This window comes from Canis lupus, chromosome 17 (assembly GCF_048164855.1).
Source record: "Canis lupus baileyi chromosome 17, mCanLup2.hap1, whole genome shotgun sequence".
Classification (NCBI taxonomy): Eukaryota; Metazoa; Chordata; class Mammalia; order Carnivora; family Canidae; genus Canis; species Canis lupus.
The window spans coordinates 1,249,705-1,274,476 of record NC_132854.1 but is presented as its reverse complement, the minus strand read 5'-3'; the positions used below and the strand labels follow the sequence as shown (position 1 = coordinate 1,274,476).

Genomic DNA, 24,772 nt, shown 5'->3' with positions numbered 1-24,772 from the left:
GGGAAGTGATCTTCCAAAATGGGGCCAGAGCGCAGGCCAGAGCGCACCTTCTAGGTGCCCTCTAGGCACCCTTCTTCCTACCACATCCAAGTCCAATAGACCTGAGCGACTCAGCCTGAGTCACCAACATAGAACTGACCAATTCTGCTTTCACATTTGAGCTGCACTCACTTATTTCCACACACCTGTAAATACCACTATTTCTGAATTCTAAATTCCTACATGCCACTCTGCACCCCTTGTCCACTTAAATGCACATAACAGGGTGGTGCATCCTCTTGCTCACCGAGGCCCAGCCAGCTATGCTCAGCTTACACAAGTCTTCCGGGACGACTGGGGTAGGAGGCTCGTCTTCACTGCTTGTGGCCATAGCGTTCATACCAGCAATTCCCAGCCACAAGGAGTCATGCTCACCACAGGTCACTAAACCAACCACCAGCTCTGCTGCACACATGACCCCCAGATGCTATACTTTCTGGTAACACTCTTCATGTAGACTTTGTGCCTTGTGACTCCCCTTGAGTATGACCATGGTTATTTGATAAAAGTGCTTTCTTCCTAGTAAGTGGGGTTTTCATGATGCCTGTACCATTGTCCTATGAAGCCATAGGACAAGGAGAATCACGATGCCATGAGTTCTGCTGGTGACATACATGTACACAAGAAGGAGAGATGACACCCTTCCCTCTTCAGTCAAGCCCATCAACCCAACAGGACTTGTGGGAGACAAGTTCTGTCTGGGGATGAACTGAGCCTGCAGCCACAGTACCTGACCTTCCTGGGCAGTTAAAGGCACCCTCACCGGCAGGAAAGCTAAGCTGGACCCAGATGAGCTGCCCAGGACAAAGGCTCCCCTCCACCAGGATCACAGAGCTCTCTTTATGAAGAAACTGCTAAGGGCCTGACCCAATGCAGTCATCTCTGATCTTTACAATCACCCTGGAAGGTTAGCGCAATCATTCTCTGGATGAAGCAGCAGCCCTCCCAGGGCCACACCAGGATATAGGTCTCCAGAGACGACTCCCCACTGCCTGCTATGAGCTCTCTCACTTCACTCACCAAGTGGGAGCCCCGACTCATCACTGATGATGATGGCTCTGGGCCAGGCCTGCCCATTCATGCGATGCCTCCAGTGGGGTCTGGAATGAGTTCTCACAGGGCCGTGTCAGTTGAGACAGTGTGCTCGGACTCTGCTGCCCCCCCACCCCCACCCCCGAGGCACCCTCTCAGACAGTGCCTCCATAACTTGCAAACCATGCCTGAGTACTTGACAAGCTCCTGGGCTCTGACAGAGTCTCAGTCCCTAAATCTGGATCAGCATTTTTCAGAGTGGGTTCTACTGAGGACTAGAGGAGAAAGGCCTTTTAAAAAAAACAAAGACTCCAAGGTCAAAAATCTTCGGGACATCTCTCTGGGAAATACAGGTGGCCCCTGTTTTCAAAAGTCTGTGTCATATCACTCGGGCGTTACAAAAGACCTCCATCAGTACCCATTCCAAGAGGATTTCGCTTTATGAAGAGGCAGGAAGCACACGGAAGGCCCAGCACTGGATCTGCAGCAGTGGAGTGGCAGGGACGGTAGTTCCCACACCCTCTGGGGACATGCTAGCACCTCGGCAGCCAGTGCCCTCTGGGGACATGCTGGCACCTTGGCGCCCAGTGCCCTCCAGGGACACGCTGGCACCTCGGCGCCCAGTGCCCTCTGGGGACACGCTGGCACCTCGGCATCCCGTGCCCTCTAGGGACACACTCGCATCTCAGTGCCCAGCTGCCAGAGCCTTTATCCAGGCCTTCTCTTGATTTTGTGCCTCTGTTGGCAGCATGTGTCCTCAGGAAAGCCTAAGGAAGGTGACTTTGGGGTCTGGGAGCGTGCAAACACTCCTCTACGGGAGCCCATGGCAATGCTCCTTCACCTACTCCATTCGGGCATGCCAAAGTTTGCCTACAAGTGTCCACTTTGGGATGGTGGGGGAACCTGTACACAACACACCATCAGTTTTGGGAAACTTCCAGTAGAGATACTGCTTCAAATTTCCAATTTTACAGATTTTTAAACTAAAATTGGTACCATAAAAAGTTCTGGCCTTCACCACAGATTTCATCTTTGCAGAGCCAGCACCTGAACTGCTCCTCTGGTTTTAAAGGGCCTCGGACGGGAACCTCAGACAGCTAAAAAAGGGGGGTGGGGGGTACCCCTCTGGCCATGCCCTGAGGGCTGCCAGGTTTCATGCCAGTCCAAATGCCAGGTTTCATGGATGGCACAGCTCATGCACTGGCGTGACAAACTCCTGACAAACTGCCAGCCTGGCCTGCGAGCCTAGAGGGTGACCTCACTGTCTTCACAGAGTAGTCAAGGAAGAGCCAATACATCTGAAAGATAATTGCTTTTAATTCTATAAGTTTCACTTATGCAACACCATAAAGGCAGATTTATGTGACTTGATATGACATTTTTACAAAAAACAGCTTCCCCCACATCTGGTCAGTAGTATATAAATATTTACAATGAAAAAATAGTCAAGGAAAAAGGAAATCTTCATTATTCAAGTCAGTTTCTTTCCAATGCTTATCAGAATTTGAAAATAAAATAGTTCATTAACTTTGTAGTCATCCGTATTTACATATCACTTCAGCCAACAGATCAAGAAATGGAGGCTTGTGGGTCTTCTGTTCATGACCCCTATGTAGGCTCTACACTAATTTTAGAAGTTATCAGAAAGAGTAAATTAAATATAAAAATGTAAACTTTGAAAGAAGATAAACTTTGAAAGAAAGATAAACGTGTAAAGGTTCTTACACAGGTTAATATTTTACACACTACAAACCAAAATAAAATGCTCTATATATTTTCTTAGAAGGGACATTCTGTTTCAATTTAATTTGATTATATAACAAAAACTGCCTCTAAGGAGAATGTTAAAAAAATAGCAATGACATTACCATCTTAACTGATGAACATCCATTCGCTCTAATTTTCTCTAAAAGCAACTGTGATTTCTTAAAAAATGACAAATATAAATTATATCATGGAGAGCTTATGAAGCCTCAACAAAGTGTGGTATCTCTTAAATATGAGGACTTTAAAAAATAAATTTGAATAGTGCAAACCAGCCTATATTTAACTTAGTGATATTACAAATATATTCAACTTTCCAATGTATAAAAACATGACTTTGATTCTATCAGACGCCATGCCATTGAAAACACTGAAGTACTTGTGGGCAGGAACAGTAGGCGTCTGTAGCATGCCAGTGGCCTTGAGGATTTAAATGTGAATGTTTATGTCTCATAATGCAAGTAGTAGCATCCATAGATCCCTGTGAGGACACAGAAAGGTTCACGTGTGGGAGCCGCGCCGCCCTCGAGAGCCCAGAGACACTCGGAGCCTTGGCTCTCTGGCTTCGTAATGCTCATTGAAGTCCAACCTGAAGCTAAGAAACCGAAGACTTTCATCAGAGCTGGTTGTCAGCAACACCAGAAACTGCTGCACGATGCCCTAAGAACAAAAAAAGAGGAGTATCAACTTTAAAGGGGAGCTATCCACAGAACATAACAGCCCCCCGCCCCGTGCCACTGCAGCCTCATTTGGGGTGGTTTTTCCTCCCAGATCAACAATCTTGCAGGAACACCCCCACCACAGCAGGCATCCCAAGGAAGGAAAGCCACTCCGGGAACCCGAGTTTCACAGCCATGTTAGGAAGAGATACCCACATCCACAAATACAAATGCACTATCAATACATTTTATTTAAAAGAATTAACCAATAGATTTTTCCTTTTGCCCTAAGTTCTATATGAATAAGCAAAACAGCAAAGCCTCTGATGTTAAAGAAGCCTATTCTTTTCATTTTAAATTTAAAACCCAGTGTTACACACTCCCTCTTTCACCTGAGTTATGAAAGAGCACCGAATCGTGGAGCCCTCAAGGGAAAACAGAGGGTGAACATGAGAGACAAGGGATCATGACTGAAGTTTACTCAAACTTTCAAATAACAAAAACTGGCTGCTTCTCTGCAGGGCTGAGTTGCTTAGGAGCACAAACCCCATCCCTGCCAGGCTCCTGAGCCACAGCCAGCAGATGTGTGTCTGTCGGATGTAGGTGATGTGGGTCTCCACGCTTGCAGACCTGGGAAAGGCCCCCTGCAGAAGTCGCCACTGAAACACCAATCCCACCAGTCTTTTCAAATCCTAACAGCATCTCTGTCCCTCCCCAGTCCCTTCCCATGCTCCTGCAGATTCAGGAATGTCACACAAGGGAACTCACACCTGGGCAAGCACACAGTCGGAGGCCATGGACACCCCTTTGTCTTTCTGGGAGACCGAAAGCTTAGGATACAGTCCCTCTCCTGAGAATGCTACTACCAAAAGTATAGGCGGTGGCTTCTTGTCAGGAGCTGTGAGGGACACTTCTGTCCTTGGGTTGAGGATTCCAGGTGAGACTGCTCCTGAGCAGTGGGGCATGGCACTGCTAACGCCCTGTTGTTTCAGGCACCAATAATTCAAAAGAGAACAGAAAAGGGCTTTTTCTGTTAAGCAAAAGAAATCCTAATAGCCATGATTTAGAAAGAAGGTTAAGATTATAATCTGAGTAAAACTGGGATTATACAGATTAAGATTACTTTTCAAAAACGTATGAAGTCTCCCAGGAAATGTGTAACCATTCCTATCTCTTTCAGAAATGAGCACAGCGACACACATTTTTAAGTTACAGATAACTGCGTTACAGATATACTACTATCTTCACCAACGGTTTGGAACTAACCATTTTATTTTTATTTTTTTTTTAAATTTTTTATTTATTTATGATAGTCACAGAGAGAGAAATAGAGAGAGGCAGAGACATAGGCAGAGGGAGAAGCAGGCTCCATGCACAGGGGGCCCGATGTGGGATTCGATCCCGGGTCTCCAGGATCGCGCCCTGGGCCAAAGGCAGGCGCCAAACCGCTGCGCCACCCAGGGATCCCGGAACTAACCATTTTAAATAGAAATGTGAATTCAAGTGGTATAGGTATTTCATTATCCAAACACCCATCCGGTGAAGGTATTTTTGCACTGAGCATAACCTCATCTTTGCCACCATTTAGGAGACATATTTTCAACAAACGTGCCCTGGTCACTAATGTGAGAGGAAGCCCATCTGCAAAGGGACAAAGTCCTCCCCAGCTCACATTATGATGAAGACAGCTACAAAAGTATGAGGACCCTGGGAAGCAAACCAGATGCCTATGGAACACAGAGGTTGCTTCATTTTAAATCATGAACCACATGGAGACATTAGCACACAGAAACAGAATTTTTAAACATTTCAACGTCAATGCTTGTCTTTCTAATTAGTTACCAGCAACCAAATGTAAAACTTCTTCATAAACCCTTTTCACCTCTATCTCCATCACTAAAATCACACTGAGAAACAGATGGACTCAAACCAAACCACAACATAGAAATAAAAAGCTGAGCACACAGACTCTGTATATCCGCTTTTCTCACAGCCTCCTGGGTCTGTGGCCCTGAGTTAAGCACCTGCTGCCTCGTGCTCCCTGCACGGCAGTTCCCCGCACACCTATGCACTTCCCGTCTCACCTCAGGCTCCCACAGGGTTCTGGGGCTGCAGAGCTCAGCCCCTACAGGGCTCCCACTCACTGCTGACAACACCAAAACCACTCCAGGCCAGCACTCTTAGCCCAGGACCTCCACAAAGATCACAGCCAAAACTGGGCCCCACTGAGGGTGATGTGTGGACCAAAAGGACTCTGTGTCAATCACCTGACCGCAGTGCTCAATTGCAGAAAAAGAACAATATGACTGGGACACTGTTCTGTCACTCCAATGCGCACCTGGTAGAAATGTGTCAAAATCCGCAGCTGTGAGCACATTTTCGGTATAGATTCTCGAAATTCTTGAATCCTCTTATTCTCCTCCTCCTCCTCTGCTGCTGTCACTCCCCACCGGCCCTGAAGAATCAGAAGGACCAGGAAAGTAAAATCTGGGTACAAGAAGCTCCCAGGGTAGGACTGGGCTGGAAGGTGAAGGTAGGGAAATGTATGTTTTCTACACCCTTTGTGTTGCTAAACACCTTCACCATAATCTGTTGATGCCCAATTGCACTCTTGCTTACTTTTTCCAATCAGTAAGATACCTTGGAAATATTTTATATCAATACATATGAGCACCCAGAGAACTTGCTCCTTGTTTTTAGTAACTATAGGACTCCATTGCATAATTGTAACACTTGCAATAATTTGTCACAAAATAACCAGTCTTTAGTTACTGAAAGCAATGTCTTGTATCTTTCCATCATTGTGGACACAATCACAGACCTGGGAACCAGATAGTTCAAAGTCCTAGAGCCCATTAACCCTTCACTTTGGTGGGAAGGCTTCTGGCTATTTCTCCTAAGCATGGTGGATCTTTTTATTTTGGAAACAGATCCACTTCTATTTTTAAAAGATTGTTCTTAATGAATGGTGAGTCTAACTAAATGCTTTTCAGCTAGTCTATATAGGAATTAGAGTACGATTCTTGTCTTTTTATCAATGGGGTTATTCCGTTGTGATGATAAAACTTTAATTTCTTTTACTATTCTCTAGGTTACCTTCTGGGAGCTTTAGCATTTTAACTTCCATGTTCAGCCCATGTCATGGTGCTTGGCATGTGTGAGGCAGGGTTGAAATATAGCCACCCAGCACCACTTATCGATGTTCCATTCCCCACTGTTCCGTTAAGAACTAATGATCTCAATGTGTAGGGCTGTTTCTGGACGTTATTCTACTCCCCTGATTGTCCTTGCTTGAGCCAACACCATTCTTCTCACTGATGAAATTTTATTAAGTCTCGAGGATGTCTCGAGTTGAGTATATGTATACTCAACTATAAATGTATTCTTGTTCAAAACTCTCTTCACTGCATGCTACACCTTTCCACATAAATTTTAGAATTGTTTTCTACAAAAAATAAAAAAAATTATACCCACCAAAAAAAAAAAAAAAAAACAAAACCAAAACCCCAAAACTGTTGGGGATTAGAACTGGGATTGCACTGAATCAATCAGTTCTCCAATTCACAAACACTTGACTTCTCAAAACTGTACACTCTTTGACTTATCGAGGGGCTCATTACTATCTCTTGTGATGCAGTGATAAGCAAGCTTTCTTTGTAAGGGCCAGAGGATCACATACGTTGGGGTTTGTGGGCCACCTGGTCTATGTTGTTACTCAGGTCTACCACTAGAGCACATGAGCAACCACAGACAACACAGAAATCACTGGCATGGCTGCTCCAATAAAACTCCAACTACAGAAACACAGAGGGGGCCAGGCCGGGCCTGCAGACCCTTGGTTGTCAAGCCCTGTTTTATCGTTTTCTGTACAAAGATCTTCCATGTATATTTTTTATTACATTATAATGCTCTTTTAAAGATATTTCTTAAATTTATTTCATTTGTGGTTGATTAGAAATATAATTGATTTTTGTATACTGACCTTGTTTCCTGTTACTTTGATAAATTCATTTATTAACCCCAGCTAACTTATCTAAAGATTATTTTGGATTTTCTATGTCCACAACCATGACACCGAACCCTCTCACAAAAAAAAAAAAAAAAAAAAAAAAAAAAAAAAAGACAGCCTGCTTACATGTTTGCACTTTGTATTCTTTTGTCTTGGTTTATAATGTTGATAGACCATCACTGTCACACTGAATGAAGAGCTGATGGTTCTGGGTCTCACTCCCAGGACTGCACCATTAAGCATGAGGTTTGGACTCAGATATTTCAAGCAAACCTTCTTTCAGATTTTCCTTAGAATCAAATGATCTCTATCTATTGAGATGATTGTGCAATTTTCTTCTTTAGATTGTAAATATGGTGAATTTCAATATTTTCATCAGAATGACACACAAACTTTGTACTTCTAGGACAAACAGAAACTTGTTTGTAGTGTCCTACCCTTTGATACATCATAACTTGGTGACACTGCCTTTGGGCTTCATGACACAGACCAGTACAGAGCAGGAAGCAAAAAGGCCAGACTTGTCTAAATGCTTTGTTTCATCAATTTGACCTTAGAACCAAATAACTATTTTACAAAATTAAATTCAATTTTGTTTTATAAGTTAAAAGCAAAAACAAAACCATTAATCTGTGTACTGAGCTGGGGGCATAACCTCATGGGAGTAATTATGTCAAGTGCATTACAACTTGGATCCTGATGTGTAAAACTAGCATGTGTCCTTCTCAGTAACTACTGTTGCTACCCTGCTGGGGTCAGTACCAGCATGTATGTGGAGACAGCTGTGTGCACATCTGTGTATGCTGGGGGGTTGGGGGGGCTATCAGATAGCAAGTAACAGTCTGCTGATGTTAGAAACCAGAATTTCCAATGTAGAAGATAAACAAAGAAAAGAAAGTCCCTTTAATCCTAAACTTGAATTGGAAATACCATTATGAACATGAGGGAACAGAGGAAAGGAAGCACAGAACCAGGGGGAGGTGGGTGGCCCACTAGGGACAGAAGCAGGAGGCAGGCTCCTCACAGAGCTCGCAGGGCACGGGGGCTGGGGGCGGAGTCCCTCTTGCACAGTCTCTTTAACACTGCAACAGTCTAAATGGTTGCTTTGACAATCATTTTGCCCACTGAATTTAAATAATTTCTTACAGTTCCAGCTTTTAACTGTCCTACAGTATCCCAAAACACATCTGAATAAAACACACTGAATAATCATGACTCATTGTGTAGATCTGTTCTACTCTGGCACTGACAGTTTATAGTCTGGAGAGAGAAACATCAACTCCCATCACTGGCCGCCCTGCTATTATGAGGGTGAAACTCCCAAGGACTGATTTTTGTAGATTTTATATAGTTTAGTAATCCTCCAGAAGGGCAGATTCTCTGGGGCTGTGTGAAGCTCTGGAAATCACAGCAGTGACTAGGTTTTACTGAATGCTTCCCAAATGATAAGTAACTAACATATCCTACACATGTCTATGGGGTTTTCCTTAGGTCCACTCCCATTTTACAAAGAAGGAAATCTGTCTTAGGATAGTCAAGCCCCCCAAAGGCATAATGCTGGTGAGCATGGTTCGGATAGGGTCTTCGGCAGGCCTGGCACCTTGGCATGCCCACACAGAGGCCAGGCAGCATTTCAGGGTCACACACATACCCACTCTTGGTGAAAAATGGAGCAAGCCCTCCTTCTGTTTCCAAAAAACCCTGAGGAGACAGTATATACTCTAAGGGGGTTGAGAGCTTTCTAAGCTGAAAAGATCCTCACACAAATTTTAAGGGAACATTTAAAAACAAAACTAACCAAATTGTGTTATCTAAAAAAATCTGACACCTCCTTGGGGCGCTTGGGTGGCGCAATCAGCTAAGTGTCCGACTCTTGATTTTGGCTAAGGTCATGATCTCACGGTTTTGAGATTGAGCCCCACATTGGGCTCTGCACTGGTGGGCAGTCCGCTTGGATTCTATCTCCCTGTAACCCCAAAATAATAAATAAATAAAACCTTTTAAAAAATTGTCACCATCCCAAGAATAAGCACCTTGGGAAAGAAAAAATTACAGAGATGACACCAAATATAAGAAAGTCTATAATGAGCAACCTTGTTCAGTAAATCTTCATAACCCAAGGTCATAAAGGACATAATAATCCTTTACTAAGGTCACTGGAGGTCGCTGCAAGTGCACAGCTCTGGTTCCCACATGTCCATGTGTGTCCACCAGCTAGAGGTGACCAGGTATACAGAGCCAAAACCACTCCAAAGAGATAGCAGCGCCCATAGGCTATCAGGATTCTTGTGCACGCAGTCCTTATGCTCACAACGGGATGACAGTGAGGATGACCACTCTGCCTGGAACAGGGTCTCCTCAGGACTCTAAATGCAGGTGTGAACACAGTCTCCAGGAGCATTTCAGCAGGAAAATTATTTGTTGTATTTGTGATTGTAGTGGCAATGAACTCATTTATATTAAAACTATAAACCCACTGGTAGAAAAGCCATACCTCAATCTCATGCTGTTTCTTTTTCTCTTCAAACTGTAATCGTCTCTGTAGCTCTTCCAGGGCAGCTCTGTATATTGCATCCTGAGTGTTCTGAAGTTCAATGATTTGATCAAACACAGCTCTAAGTTGATTTAAAAGTGCCTGAGAACAGGAGACAAGGTTTTTTTCTTTTTATGATGAGAACTCCAACATGCTAATTACTAAGTTTTTCATAAAGACATTGGTAATTAGTAAGGAGAGAGTCTGTAAAACAAGTCATCGACTCACACTCCCCAAGTGCTCTTTGCCCATCTACTCTCGTTTACTGAGTGCCCTGTGGTATGTGCTGCACTAGGTCCTGCCCAGCTCGGGGCTCCACGCATGCTTCACAGCCCCTTGCACCCTCAGAGCAGGCTCACAAACCATGGTGCAGCCCCAGATCACACAGCTGGTGTCAAGCAGGGGTCTCAGGAGTGCAGTGACTCCAAGGTCAGAAAGGAATAGGAAAGCAAGTCCATCCTATTCACTTTTTGGTGCCAAATACACCAAGGCCAGACACAGACAATATGAGAAAGGAGATTCTTAATCAAATAAAAAAAAAAAAAATTCAGCACAGTTCTTCAAAAAACAGTTCACAGCAGGAAAGGATGGTTTAACAATGGAAACACATCACTGTCACTGACTCACTGTCCACATGTGCTGCACAGTGCCATACCTGAGCATCAGTCATCGTTTAGTTTTTTCTCCCAGCATGGCATAGAAAGAGGGCAACAGAAAGAGATCTATACAAAAATCACTTATGTAAATCAAAACACATCCATTCAAAACACCAGATATATATCCGAGGAGGACTAGCAAACAAACACAAGTGCACCAACGGTAGCGGTAGGGCTAAGACAAAGCCGCAAACACAAGGGGTCTTTCATGGATGACAATAGTGCACCACAACTGAAGGGGAGGGTTACAGACTTAGAATTGAACAAGAAGGCTTTGGTCCTGAGGTAGAAACTCCCAGTCATTATTTTACTTTTTCTTTAATCCCTGCCCTAGTTTCTGTTTCTTGTCCCAGACATCTACCATTGAGGTTCTTTTTGATTCTCACATCATTTTTCTGAGAGTTCTCGGCTCTATCCTCTGCCAGCTTAGATTTAAAAAAAAAAAAAAAAAACCCATTTTAAAAGATAATTTTAAAATCACAGAAAAAAAAGTCACATGTTAAAACTTAACAGCCTCTCATGATTTATATAAACTATCTAAATACACTAGAACTACAAAGACCCTCCTTAATTTGATAAAGATCCTATGAGATCTGCAGGCAAACATCATAGTGAATGGTGAAAGAATAAAACATCTCTTTAATATCGGGGACAAGATAAAGAGTCCTACCCATGCTCCTCAGGGACCCAGCTAACACCTCAAAGCAAGGAAAAGCAGAAAGCAGACCCTCTGGAAAGAAAGAAACAAAACTGGTTTTCCTTGTAAAAATAAAATCTAAGCAGATCTAGAAACTCTTAGGATTTAAAAAAAAAAAAAATGGATAAAAGATAAAAGTAATGAAACAAATAGCAGGCCTCCAGACCAGCCAAATACCATAAATGTAGTATTAACCTACAAAAGATCTGCAAGATGTTATGGGAGAAAGATGACATGACTTTATTGAGAAGCACAAGTGAGATGGAGTAGCAGGAGGGGTGCCAAGTTCACAGACATGAAGCAGCAAGGAAGCTGAGCTGGTGCGAACGAGCACCCTGGCTCATCGCTGGTGGGCAGGTGCCAGGGCCAGTGAGGATGTGTGCAAGGCCATTCCCATTTTCCTGCCCAGGGTCAAACATGTCCCTTCAAAGGGTCGGTACCACACGTGCACAAACCCCACTCACTTGTGGCTGCTGCTGCTGAGGGTCAGATGTCCTGGGACTCCCGGTGAACACTGGGTTCCCCACAAGGCTGCTTTTTCTTTTGGAGGGGTCTTACTTGATAAGGCAAAAGTAAACCAAAGATGGAGATGGGCCAATTTTTTTTGTTTTTAATAAAGATTTATTTTCTCCAATTTGTTTCTTTATTGTAATCAAATAAATACTAGTATTCCTGGAACAGTTCATTAGTTCACAAGGTGACTGAGTGCTCTCTCTGACTTCAAGCTAAGTATGCAAAGGGCTCTGTCAGCAGTCTGCTAGACCAGAGAACCAGAAGTGTGCGTTCTGGGTGGCACCAGTGTACAGCCAAAGAAGCAACACAGGATCTTCCTCAGCAACGCACAGACGAGAATTACACATGTGCACACATCTGCACCAGCAGTGCCACAACCCCACCTTCAAAACCATGTGTCTGTTTAATAAGCTTGTGTTCTTACTAAGGGAGACACCAAAAGAGACTGAATTTCTCTGTCACTAACAGATGTTTCTAATCTGTTCTATATATTGGATTCCTTAAAAAATAAAACCTCTAGTGATTATTTTAAACCATTAAATTAAAAGTAAAACCATCAGAAGAGGCTATTTCAAAAACGATTACTAAGCCTTTAGCCTCACAACTCCTTCCCTGCAGTGACTTGGCAACTCACACGTACACATCCATGACCATAAGGAAACTGTCTTACAGGCAAGAATATTTTCTTCTTGGATTCTGTTCACATCAGTGGGAACCTCCTAGAGGCAAGAAGTGTGACTGTTTCGAACTGTCAGGGTGGACAGGGTTGAAAGCCAGCACTGCCAGCCACTGACGGCTCCTCATATCCCACAGGGTGCCTGCTGTCAGTGTGGAGCATACCTTGGAAGTTCACATGTTCCCTGAAAAGCACAGACCTGAACCACACTAAAGCTCTGTAAAATACACACCAGGGCTTTTAACCACTGAAAAACAGAAGTAACTAACTTAAGTCATGAGTCAGGCACCATGATAGAACGGTTCCTGTGAATTACCATTTACCTCTCGCAGACCTGCATGAGAAAGACAAGTGTCTCTGCCTCTTCCCGCAGGACAGCACTGTGCCCACAGAGCCCCAGGCAACAGCATCCCCTGTGTTACTACACCAACTCATCTGAACAGCACAGGAAAAGGCCTGTTGGCCAACAGACACACAGCCTACAGAGACGGTCACTACGGGCTCTGCCGACACAGAGTGGCTCACTAAGTGCAGCCAGGGCCAAAAGGCTGCAGGTGGCTATTTCTTAAATTATTCATTATAACCAAAGGGTCTTAAATTACTTTTGTGCCATTGTTTCCATATATTTGTAAAAGCTTTCTGTATAGAAGCATCTTTGGGCAATTTTTTACACAAATGAGTGGCAGTTTTAGTAATAAAATTTGGCATCCTGAGTACCTGTTTCCCAGCCATGCCTGGAAAACCCAGATCTGCTAATGGAACAGTCTCTGTGAAGTAGTGCATTCCCTTGAGGGGGCTGCTGGTAGACTCTGATGCAGCCCTCCACGAGCCAGAAATTTCTTTGAAGTCACACACTGAATGTCAAAAACGGCACATGAAATTTTGACTCTTATGTCACAGTATCTTTGTTTCAATTGAAAACATGTTCCTTGCTTCCCCAGACATCAAAATAAAATCAGAACCCCACAAGGCTTGGTCACGTGGAACAGCAACGTTCAGAACAGGGTCTACAGGGAGCAACATGAGCAACAAAGCTGGGGCCATGTGACACTTAAACCTTTTCTAGACAGGAGGAGGAGGGGCAAGATGGCCGAAGAGTAGGGTCTCCAAATCACCTGTCCCCACCAAATTACCTAGATAACCTTCAAATTAGCCTGAAAATCTACCAATTCGGCCTGAGATTTAAAGAGAGAACAGCTAGAATGCTACAGTGAGAAGAGTTCGCGCTTCTATCAAGGTAGGAAGTCGGGGGTGGGGGGTGTGGGGGTGGGGGGGTGGGGAATAAATAAACAAAAGGCATCCAAGGGGGAGGGGCCCCGCGAGTACCCCCAGGACAGGAGAGTTCCGTCCCAGAGAAGCAGGAGCTACACCAATCTTCCCAGGTGGAAAGGCCTCACAGGGAGGTGGAGCAGGACCCCAGGAGGGCGGGGATGCCCTCAGGCTCCCTGGGACAGTAACAGAGCAACTGCGCCCCAGGGAGAGTGCACCGAGCTCCCTGAAGGGCTGCAGCTAGAGGACGGCTGGACCCGGAGCAGCTCGGAGGGGCTCGGGCAGCGGCTCCGCGGAGGGGGCTGCGGGGCGGGAGCGCAAATCCAATAGTGCAGACCCAGGAGCACAGGGCGCCGGGACACAGCCCAGGATCCGGCCTTCCCCCAGGACAGGCAGAGGCCGGGAGGGCCCAGGACAGCAAGGACACTCCTGCCCCGAGCTGGGCAGATCAGCGGCCCTGCCCCGGAGCCTCCAGGCCCTGCAGGCGGAGAGCTCCGGAGTTCCTACGGGGGCTGAATCCAGGGCTCCAGAGCTGGCCACCGCCACCGTGGTTGTTCCTCCTGGGGCCTCACGGGGTAAACAACCCCCACTGAGCCCTGCACCAGGAGGGGGCAGAGCAGCTCCCCTAAGTGCTAACACCTGAAAATCAGCACAACAGGCTCCTCCCCCAGAAGACCAAATAGATGGACAAGTTACAGGGGGAAGTCAAGGGACCTAAAGTATACTGAATCAGAAGATACTCCTGTGTTTTCTTTCTTTTTTTTTTTTTTTTTGCTTTTTGATTTGTTTGCTTCCCCCACCCCTTTTTTTCCTTTCTTTCTTTTTCTTTCTCTTTTTCTTCTTTTTTTTTTTCTTTTTCTCTTTTCTTTCCTTCTTTCTCTCCTCTTTTTCTCCTTTTCCCAATACAACTTGTTTTTGGCCACTCTGCACTGAGCAAAATGACTAGAAGGAAAACCTCACCTCAAAAGAAAGAATCAGAAACAGTCCTCTCTCCCACAGAGTTACAAAATCTGGATTACAATTCAATGTCAGAAAGCCAATTCAGAAGCACTATTATACAGCTACTGGTGGCTCTAGAAAAAAGCATAAAGGACTCAAGAGACTTCATGACTGCAGAATTTAGATCCAATCAGGGAGAAATTAAAAATCAACTGAATGAGATGCAATCCAAACTAGAAGTCCTAACGACGAGGGTTAACGAGGTGGAAGAACGAGTGAGTGACATAGAAGACAAGTTGATGGCAAAGATGGAAACTGAGGGAAAAAGAGAAACAATTAAAAGACCATGAAGATAGATTAAGGGAAATAAACAACAGCCTGAGGAAGAAAAACCTACGTTTAATTGGGGTTCCCGAGGGTGCCAAAAGGGACAGAGGGCCAGAATAAGTATTTGAACAAATCCTAGCTGAAAACTTTCCTAATCTGGGAAGGGAAACAGGCATTCAGATCCAGGAAATAGAGAGATTCCTCCCCTAAAATCAATAAAAACCGTTCAACACCTCGACATTTAATAGTGAAGCTTGCAAATTCCAAAGATAAAGAGAAGATCCTTAAAGCAACAAGAGACAAGAAATCCCTGACTTTTATGGGGAGGAGTATTAGTGTAACAGCAGACCTCTCCACAGAGACCTGGCATGACAGAAAGGGCTGGCAGGATATATTCAGGGTCCTAAATGAGAAGAACATGCAACCAAGAATACCTTATCCAGCAAGGCTCTCATTCAGAATGGAAGGAGACATAAAGAGCTTCCAAGACAGGCAGAAACTGAAAGAATATGTGACCTCCAAACCAGCTCTGCAAGAAATTTTAAGGGGGACTCTTAAAATTTCCCTTTAAGAAGAACTTCAGTGGAACAATCCACAAAAACAAGGACTGAATAGATATCATGATGACACTAAACTCATATCTTTCAATAGTAACTCTGAACGTAAACGGGCTTAATGACCCCATCAAAAGGCACAGGGTTTCAGATTGGATAAAAAAGCAGGACCCATCTATTTGCTGTCTACAAGAGACTCATTTTAGACAGAAGGACACCTACAGCCTGAAAATAAAAGGTTGGAGAACCATTTACCATTCAAACGGTCCTCAAAAGAAAGTGGGGGTAGACATCCTTATATCAGATAAACTAAAATTTACCCCGAAGACTGTAGTGAGAGATGAAGAGGGACACTATATCATACTTAAAGGATCTATCCAACAAGAGGACTTAACAATCCTCAATATATATGCCCCGAATGTGGGAGCTGCCAAATATTTAAATCAATTAATAACCAAACTGAAGAAATACTTAGATAATAATACACTTATACTTGGTGACTTCAATCTAGCTCTTTCTACCCTCGATAGGTCTTCTAAGCACAACATCTCCAAAGAAACGAGAGCTTTAAATGATACACTGGACCAGATGGATTTCACAGATATCGACAGAACTTTACATCCAAACTCAACTGAATACACATTCTTCTCAAGTGCACATGGAACTTTCTCCAGAATAGACCACATACTGGGTCACAAATTGGGCCTGAACCGATACCAAAAGATTGGGATCGTCCCCTGCATATTCTCAGACCATAATGCCTTGAAATTAGAACTAAATCACAACAAGAAGTTTGGAAGGACCTCAAACACGTGGAGGTTAAGGACCATCCTGCTAAAAGATGAAAGGGTCAACCAGGAAATTAAGGAAGAATTAAAAAGATTCATGGAAACTAATGAGAAGATACAACCGTTCAAAATCTTTGGGATGCAGCAAAAGCGGTCCTAAGGGGGAAATACATCGCAATACAAGCATCCATTCAAAAACTGGAAAGAACTCAAATACAAAAGCTAACCTTACACATAAAGGAGCTAGAGAAAAAACAGCAAATAGATCCTACACCCAGGAGAAGAAGAGAGTTAATAAAGATTCGAGCAGAACTCAACGAAATCGAGACAGAAGAACTGTGGAACAGATCAACAGAACCAGGAGTTGGTTCTTTGAAAGAATTAATAAGATAGATAAACCATTAGCCAGCCTTATTAGAAAGAAGAGAGAGAAGACTCAAATTAATAAAATCATGAATGAGAAAGGAGAGATCACTACCAACACCAAGGAAATAAAAACGATTTTAAAAACATATTATGAACAGCTATACGCCAATAAATTAGGCAATCTAGAAGAAATGTACGCATTCCTGGAAAGCCACAAACTACCAAAACTGGAACAGGAAGAAATAGAAAACCTGAACAGGCCAATAACCAGGGAGGAACTTGAAGCAGTCATCAACAACCTGCCAAGATACAAAAGTCCAGGGCCAAATGGCTTCCCAGGGGAATTCTATCAAACATTTAAAGAAGAAACCATACCTATTCTACTAAAGCTGTTTGGAAAGATAGAAAGAGATGGAGTACTTCCAAATTCGTTCTATGAGGCCAGCATCACCTTAATTCCAAAACCAGACAAAGACCCCACCAAAAAGAATTACAGACCAATATCCCTGATGAACATGGATGCAAAATTCTCAACAAGATACTAGCCAATAGGATCCAACAATACATTAAGAAAATTATTCACCATGACCAAGTAGGATTTATCCCCGGGACACAAGGCTGGTTCAACACCCGTAAAACAATCAATGTGATTCATCATATCAGCAAGAGAAAAACCAAGAACCATATGATCCTCTCATTAGATGCAGAGAAAGCATTTGACAAAATACAGCATCCATTCCTGATCAAAACTCTTCAGAGTGTAGGGATAGAGGGAACATTCCTCGACATCTTAAAAGCCATCTACGAAAAGCCCACAGCCAATATCATTCTCAATGGGGAAGCACTGGGAGCCTTTCCCCTAAGATCAGGAACAAAACAGGGATGCCCACTCTCACCACTGCTATTCAATATAGTACTGGAAGTCCTAGCCTCAGCAATCAGACAACAAAAAGACATTAAAGGCATTCAAATTGACAAAGAAGAAGTCAAACTCTCCCTCTTAGCCGATGACATGATACTCTACATAGAAAACCCAAAAGCCTCCACCCCAAGATTACTAGAACTCCTACAGCAATTTGGCAGCATGGCAGGATACAAAATCAATGCCCAGAAATCAGTGGCATTTCTATACACTAACAATGAGACTGAAGAAAGAGAAATTAAGGAGTCAATCCCATTTACAATTGCACCCAAAACCATAAGATACCTAGGAATAAACCTAACCAAAGAGGTAAAGGATCTATACCCTATAAACTACAGAACACTTCTGAAAGAAATTGAGGAAGACACAAAGAGATGGAAAAATATTCCATGCTCATGGATTGGCAGAATTAATATTGTGAAAATGTCAATGTTACCCAGGCATTTTACACGTTTAATGCAATCCCTTATCAAAATACCATGGACTTTCTTCAGAGAGTTGGAACAAAGTATTTTAAGATTTGTGTGGAATCAGAAAAGACCCCGAATAGCCAGGGGAATTTTAAAAAAGAAAACCGTATCTGGGGGCCTCACAATGCCAGATTTCAGGTTGTACTACAAAGCTGTGGTCATCAAGACAGTGTGGTACTGGCACAAAAACAGACACATAGGGATCCCTGGGTGGCGCAGTGGTTTAGCGCCTGCCTTTGGCCCAGGGCGCGATCCTGGAGTCCCGGGATCGAATCCCACGTCAGGCTCCCGGTGCATGGAGCCTGCTTCTCCCTCTGCCTGTGTCTCTGCCTCTCTCTCTCTCTCTCTGTGACTATCATAAATAAATAAAAAATTAAAAAAAAAAAAAAAAAAAAAAACAGACACATAGATCAATGGAACAGAACAGAGAACCCAGAAGTGGACCCTGAACTTTATGGTCAACTAATATTCGATATAGGAGGAAAGCCTATCCATTGGAAGAAAGACAGTCTCTTCAATAAATGGTGCTGGGAAAATTGGACATCCACATGCAGAAGAATGAAACTAGACCACTCTCTTTCACCATACACAAAGATAAACTCAAAATGGATGAAAGATCTAAATGTGGGACAAGATTCCATCAAAATCCTAGAGGAGAACACAGGCAACACCCTTTTTCAACTCAGCCACAGTAACTTCTTGCAAGATACATCCACGAAGGCAAAAGAAACAAAAGCAAAAATGAACTCTTGGGACTTCATCAAGATAAGAAGCTTTTGCACAGCAAAGGATACAGTCAACAAAACTCAAAGACAACCTACAGAATGAGAGAAGATATTTGCAAATGACGTATCAGATAAAGGGCTATTTCCAAGATCTATAAAGAACTTATTCACCTCAACAGCAAAGAAGCAAACAATCCAATCATGAAATGGGCAAAAGACATGAAGAGAACTCACAGAGGAAGACATAGACATGGCCAACATGCACATGAGAAAATGCTCTGCATCACTTGCCATCAGGGAAATACAAATCAAAACCACAATGAGATCCCACCTCACACCAGTGAGAATGGGGAAAATTAACAAGGCAGGAAACCACAAATGTTGGAGAGGATGCTGAGAAAAGGAAACCCTCTTACACTGTTGGTGGGAATGTGAACTGCTGCAGCCACTCTGGAAAACTGTGTGGAGGTTCCTCAAAGAGTTAAAAATAGAGCTGCCCTACGACCCAGCAATTGCACTGCTGGGGATTTACCCCAAAGATACAGATGCAATGAAACGCCGGGACACCTGCACCCTGATGTTTATAGCAGCAATGTCCACAATAGCCAAACTGTGGAAGGAGCCTCGGTGTCCATCGAAACATGAAATGGATAAAGAAGACGTGGTCTATGTATACATGGAATATCACTCAGCCATTAGAAACGACGAATACCCACCATTTGCTTCAACGTGGATGGAACTGGAAGGTATTATGCTGAGAGAAGTAAGTCAATCGGAGAAGGACAAACATTATATGTTCTCATTCATTTGGGGAATATAAATAATAGTGAAAGGGAATATAAGGGAAGGGAGAAGAAATGTGTGGGAAATATCAGAAAGGGAGACAGAACATAAAGACTCCTGACTCTGGGAAACGAACTAGGGGTGGTGGAAGGGGAGGAGGGTGGGGGGTGGGGGTGAATGGGTGACGGGCACTGAGGGGGCACTTGACGGGATGAGAACTGGGTGTTATTCTGTATGTTGGCAAGTTGAACACCAATAAAAAATAAATTTATTAAAAAAAAAAAAAACTTTTCTAGACAAACTATTTTCAAACACATGCAGCCAGACACTCACTTAATGATGGCAAACACAGAAAAGACCATCCCTGGATAAGAACACGAAGGGCTGGCATGGAGTGCCCTGCATATCTTCACCTCATCTTCCTGAACTTACAGACAGGTGGTTATCTGCTGTGTCCTCACACAGCCTTGCCTGGTTTACTCAGTCTACAACACAAAACCATCATGGTGGTTCATCTAGGTCTCCTGAAGCCCACAAGGGGACACTACTATTACACCGAGGAAACAGATGGGTGTGATTATATGCTTTACCGCTTTTACATCCATTTCAGAGCATGTTCTTGTTCTAATTTTGCTCAGAAATGGTCCACCTTGAACTTTAGATTATTAATAAGACAGGCCTAGTTACTACTAATGTGGGCATCAGGTGATTTCTAAGATCTGCCATGTGACAGGAGCCCAAGAGGAGAAGACTATTATTATTTGTGTTCCTGTTTGTAAATGGTATGTGGGTCTTACTCTGGAGTCGGTGTCCAGCAGACAGCGGGAGATGATGGTGTCCAGGAACACCTCATGTGCCGCGATGATATGGTCCAAGTCTTGGGCCTGTTGCACCTTGTTCCAAAGTTCATCCCAAGAACATTCAAGCACCTAGGAAACAACAATGCAACACTTAGGGTTGTGTCATCCTGGTATAGGATCTTTGACAAAAGACACCCCACAAAAGCCTAAAACATTGACTTATTTAAACTAACATCAAAGAATGCTCTGAAATGTACCTCAAATGTAATGTAATACTGCATTTGGTGAATGAAGTGGACCATCTCAGATGCCAGAATGTGACAGTGGTGCAGCACCCCAGAGAACTCTGCAAGAGAGCCGAAGAGCAGGTATTAGATGCCACAGAAACACATTTCCCCTCCTGTAGAACCACTAGCTTTTACTGATAACCCCTTAAAATAGAAAGTGGCACTTCTGTAACTAATTTCCATGCCATTAGAGCTACACAAGGGTTTAGCTGTCTAATCACATTGCATTACTTTACATAACGTAAGGACCTGAATGGCATAAAATAAAATAATTGCATCTGAAAATTAAACAGACATATTTCATCATACGGATATAAATGTATGTTCAGTTCTGTGACTTCTTTACAACACATGTGTCTGCTGCTGCTGTGCAAGACTTCACAACTCCCAGTGACCTGGAGACAAAAGTGCCATTTCCTTAAGGGCCCAATTGGGATCCTGTTACCTGAGAAAAACATGAAGCAGGAAGGAAATGGGACTCTGCTCCTGTTCTTTGCAAGACTATAAAACCATCAAAAGGCTTGGAGGTCACCACAGAGGAGCCATTCTCTGCTCATACTTTTAATTTTTCAGAGTATTAGGGGAGACCATGGCAGAGAGGGCTCAAGCAGAGGGGGCCACCAAAGGAATGGTTTCATTAGGGGTCAGACAGGACATATTGATGTTAATTAGCTCCCTAGGTAATCAACTGTTGCTGCAGGCAGTTATTCAAGAAATCATTCTTGTCCCTTCGTAAGAGTAATGAGGAAGTGAAACCCATGACAAAAAGAACAGTGGGGATATATACATAAAAAGAGGAGTAAGAAAAAAAAAAAAGAGAAGTGCCTCATTGCCCTTGACATTGAGGGGGGACTTTGCTGGCCTGGGTCAGTATGCACTGCTGGGCCCCATGAAGAAGCAGCAGGCCACCTTGGATGGGGTAAATACTCCCATGCAGAACAGGCTACTGGCTGCAAATTCATCTATGAGCCCAAAAAGAAGAATGTAGTTTCCTACTAAAACTACCAAAGGGGCAGAAGTGTCTCACCTGATATTCAGAGCCTACTTACCTAAAAATTATTTCTGGCATAAAAGAGCACCATGAAAGCTTGTGTTAAGTGGGAATCGTCCATATCACCATGTCAGGACGCTTCTAAAGGAAATGACTGCCATTGATACCTCCACTGTGGGCTTTACTCCAGAGCTGGAGTGACAGGGAGTGTGCTACCTTTCCCCCTAAGGCCAGGCAGTCTTACCTGGAGAGACTGTGTATACTTAAAGCATCCAACACGCATGAAGGTGTGCACCATCCACACTGATTCTTTACAAGCTACACATGAGGACACCCAGGTCTCGCTGTGGTATCCCATGTCTCTGAATGTCCCCTCTATTAGGAGTGCTTCTGAAGATGCGCGGCTTTGCATGGACTCAGTGGATGCCCTCGGCTCACAATCCACCCTACTGAGCCATCTGTGCAGTTTATACCTGTCCAACCTGACGTTCTTCTACCAGAGTTTAACATCACTGCCAAAATCGTAGACCTCATCGCATATCCTGATGGACGTGCATGAAGACAGTAAGCAAGCTCCTCTCAGCACTGTCCCTGAGGCCCCGTGTGTGTTACAGGAACACAGAAATCTGTGTGGCTCATCTCAGCATCTAGTTCAAAGCCAGTGTTCTGTACACAAGGGAAAAAGCTCAATCCATCCAGTAAACACTATTACTGCTCGTGTCTCTCTGGTTAGGGGGTCTTCGCCGGGGTGCTCTCACCAAGGTCCCAGTGACAATCCGGCACTATCGGGATCACATGTTGGGTTTTAGTTGTATGTTATACAAGTTTAATAACATTTTTCACATTTCATCTTTGAACTCCATACACCAGGAACTTCTGTGTGGCATACACAGTTTGATAACACAGTGGCTAAGTTACTGACTCCACTTTATGATCTTGGATTTACATCACTGCACAATTTCTCCACCGCCCATCATTAATCCACCAGAATCTCTCATGTCACCCACGTCAAGAGTTGAAAATGCAGCTCAATGACCACAAAACAGAAGCATCTAGAGAAACAACCTAGAATTCATGGCATTCGGCCTCAGCCAGTTCTCCACAGTGCCCAGAAACTCTCTCCTTTCTCTGCCTGACCTTCCAGCTGCCACTACCCTGGAGTCCTCCGTCCACCAGTTCCCTCCATCCTTCCCAAGAGACACACCCTCAGGCGAGAAGCTACTCTGGGCCCAGCTCTCTTGTCCTCTGCCCAGGGATGTCACATCGGCCCTGGCCCAGGTCGCCAAATACAAGGGACAGCTGGGGTTGGTCACCAGTCTCTACCTTAGCTGTTTTCCTGCAGTGTGGCCTTACTGGAGCGTTCTCTCCTCCCTGAAGTACTTCCTTCTATGGCTTCAGAGAGACGACTCTCTCCAGGTCCACTGCCCAGTTTTCTGGTTGTTTTTCTTCATCTCAGTTAGGAGAGCCTGTTTTGCTGCTCTTTGCTGCAAGACCTATTTTTTTCCCTTCTCACCCCATTTTGAGGCAAACTCAATTCCATGGCTTCCAGAATTATCTACATCTTTATCTCTGGTTCTGATCTGTCTTGGGCTTCATCAAATCAATCCAACCAGATGTGTCACATTATGTTCTTAAAAACACCTCAAATTAATGTATCTGAAACAGAAGGATTACTCCCAAAGTGTTCCTCCCCCAGTGCTCAGGGCTTGGTGAATGCCCTGCTGAGCCCAATCACCCAGCCCTGCCCACCAGAGCTCCTCAAGTCCGTGCACTCTCCCCAGCCCCAGGGTGCTGTGTCCACCACAGCCACCCTTCCACAGGATCACAATCAATGCTTCTGCCAACCTCCAATGTTGCCTCTGAGAACCACTTTCCTCAGAGATGCCAGAGTGGCTTTTAGAACCAAACAAATCTGAGTGTGTCCCACTCCCTGGTGCAAGTCCTCCTGTGGTTCCCTCTGCTACTGAAGTCAGACTACCCAAGACCCAGCCTGTGAAGCCCTCAAGACCTGGGTCTTGGCCCATCCTCCCCACCCCACACCCTTTCCTTCACTGACATGCTCACATCCACCCAGGTGCTGCCTTGGACACCAATGCCTCCGCGGAGCCCTTGAACACTACCCACATCCACCAGGTGTGTCCTTTTCATGTTCCTAGATCACCTGGTCTCTTCCACATCAAACAACTCATCACAGGGAATTCTAAGTTCTTGTTTAAATGTTCATCCTGGGACACCTGGGTGGTTTAGAGATTGAGTATCTCCCTCTGGCTCAGGGTATGATCCTGGGGTCCTGGGATTGAGTCCCGCATTTGGCTCCCCATAGAGAGCCTGCTTCTCTCCCTCTGCCTATGTCTCTGCCTCTCTCTGTGTCTCTCATGAAAAATAAATAAAATCTTTAAAAAAAATAAAAATAAATGTCCATCCTGCCCTCATAGCCACCGCAGGGGCCTTGTCTGTCATGTCCATCACTGGATACCAAGAATAGGCAGCACAAAGTAGGCCTTCAACAATCATTTGCTGAATGAGTGACTTCGTCCTCAAAAATTAAGGTGGATGAGTGTATTCCCCCGTGTTTTGACTATTTAAACGCACATCCTGTTCAAAGGCCTTCCCTGACCAAGGCAAATTAGCAACAATGTTAAAAGAGGTGTTCTTCCCTTTAACAGTGTAAAGTACTACCAAATACTTTATTTTCCTTCTAGAGAAATCAATCATCTTTTCTTTTATAAATGAGTATACAAAATAGCATCTTTAATGACGTTCTTCCAAAATAAAACTTCTGAGTATAGGGACCTGTGGCCACTGCTCAGAGGCACTGCACACTGAAAAGGAACCTAACAACTCATATAATCGAAGTCTGAAGTCCCTATAGTGCTGCAAGTCTTCCCCACATGGGAAGTCACATCCTAGACACTGTACTCAGAACCTCTCATGGCCTAGTTGCTCTCTAACAAATGACTAGGAACCCAATTC

The 24,772-nt window shown here is 44.1% G+C and overlaps 1 protein-coding gene across 3 annotated transcripts in view; it reads right to left on the bottom strand.

Annotated features, from left to right (window-relative positions):
• Nucleotides 1–2,368: 2,368 nt before the first annotated feature.
• TUBGCP3 (tubulin gamma complex component 3) overlaps nt 2,369–24,772 on the bottom strand; it is an 83,430-nt gene continuing 61,026 nt past the window's right edge. For 2 of the 3 annotated variants that reach the window (XM_072782357.1, XM_072782356.1), the window contains 5 exons: nt 20,779–20,867; nt 20,519–20,650; nt 9,998–10,138; nt 5,833–5,949; nt 2,369–3,495 (listed from right to left, as the gene is read on the bottom strand). In XM_072782357.1, coding sequence (XP_072638458.1) covers nt 3,337–3,495; nt 5,833–5,949; nt 9,998–10,138; nt 20,519–20,650; nt 20,779–20,867 — 638 coding nt within the window. In that variant the 3' untranslated portion in view covers nt 2,369–3,336. The remainder of the gene's footprint in view (nt 3,496–5,832; nt 5,950–9,997; nt 10,139–20,518; nt 20,651–20,778; nt 20,868–24,772) is intronic. The other variant, XM_072782358.1, reaches the window with a different exon arrangement.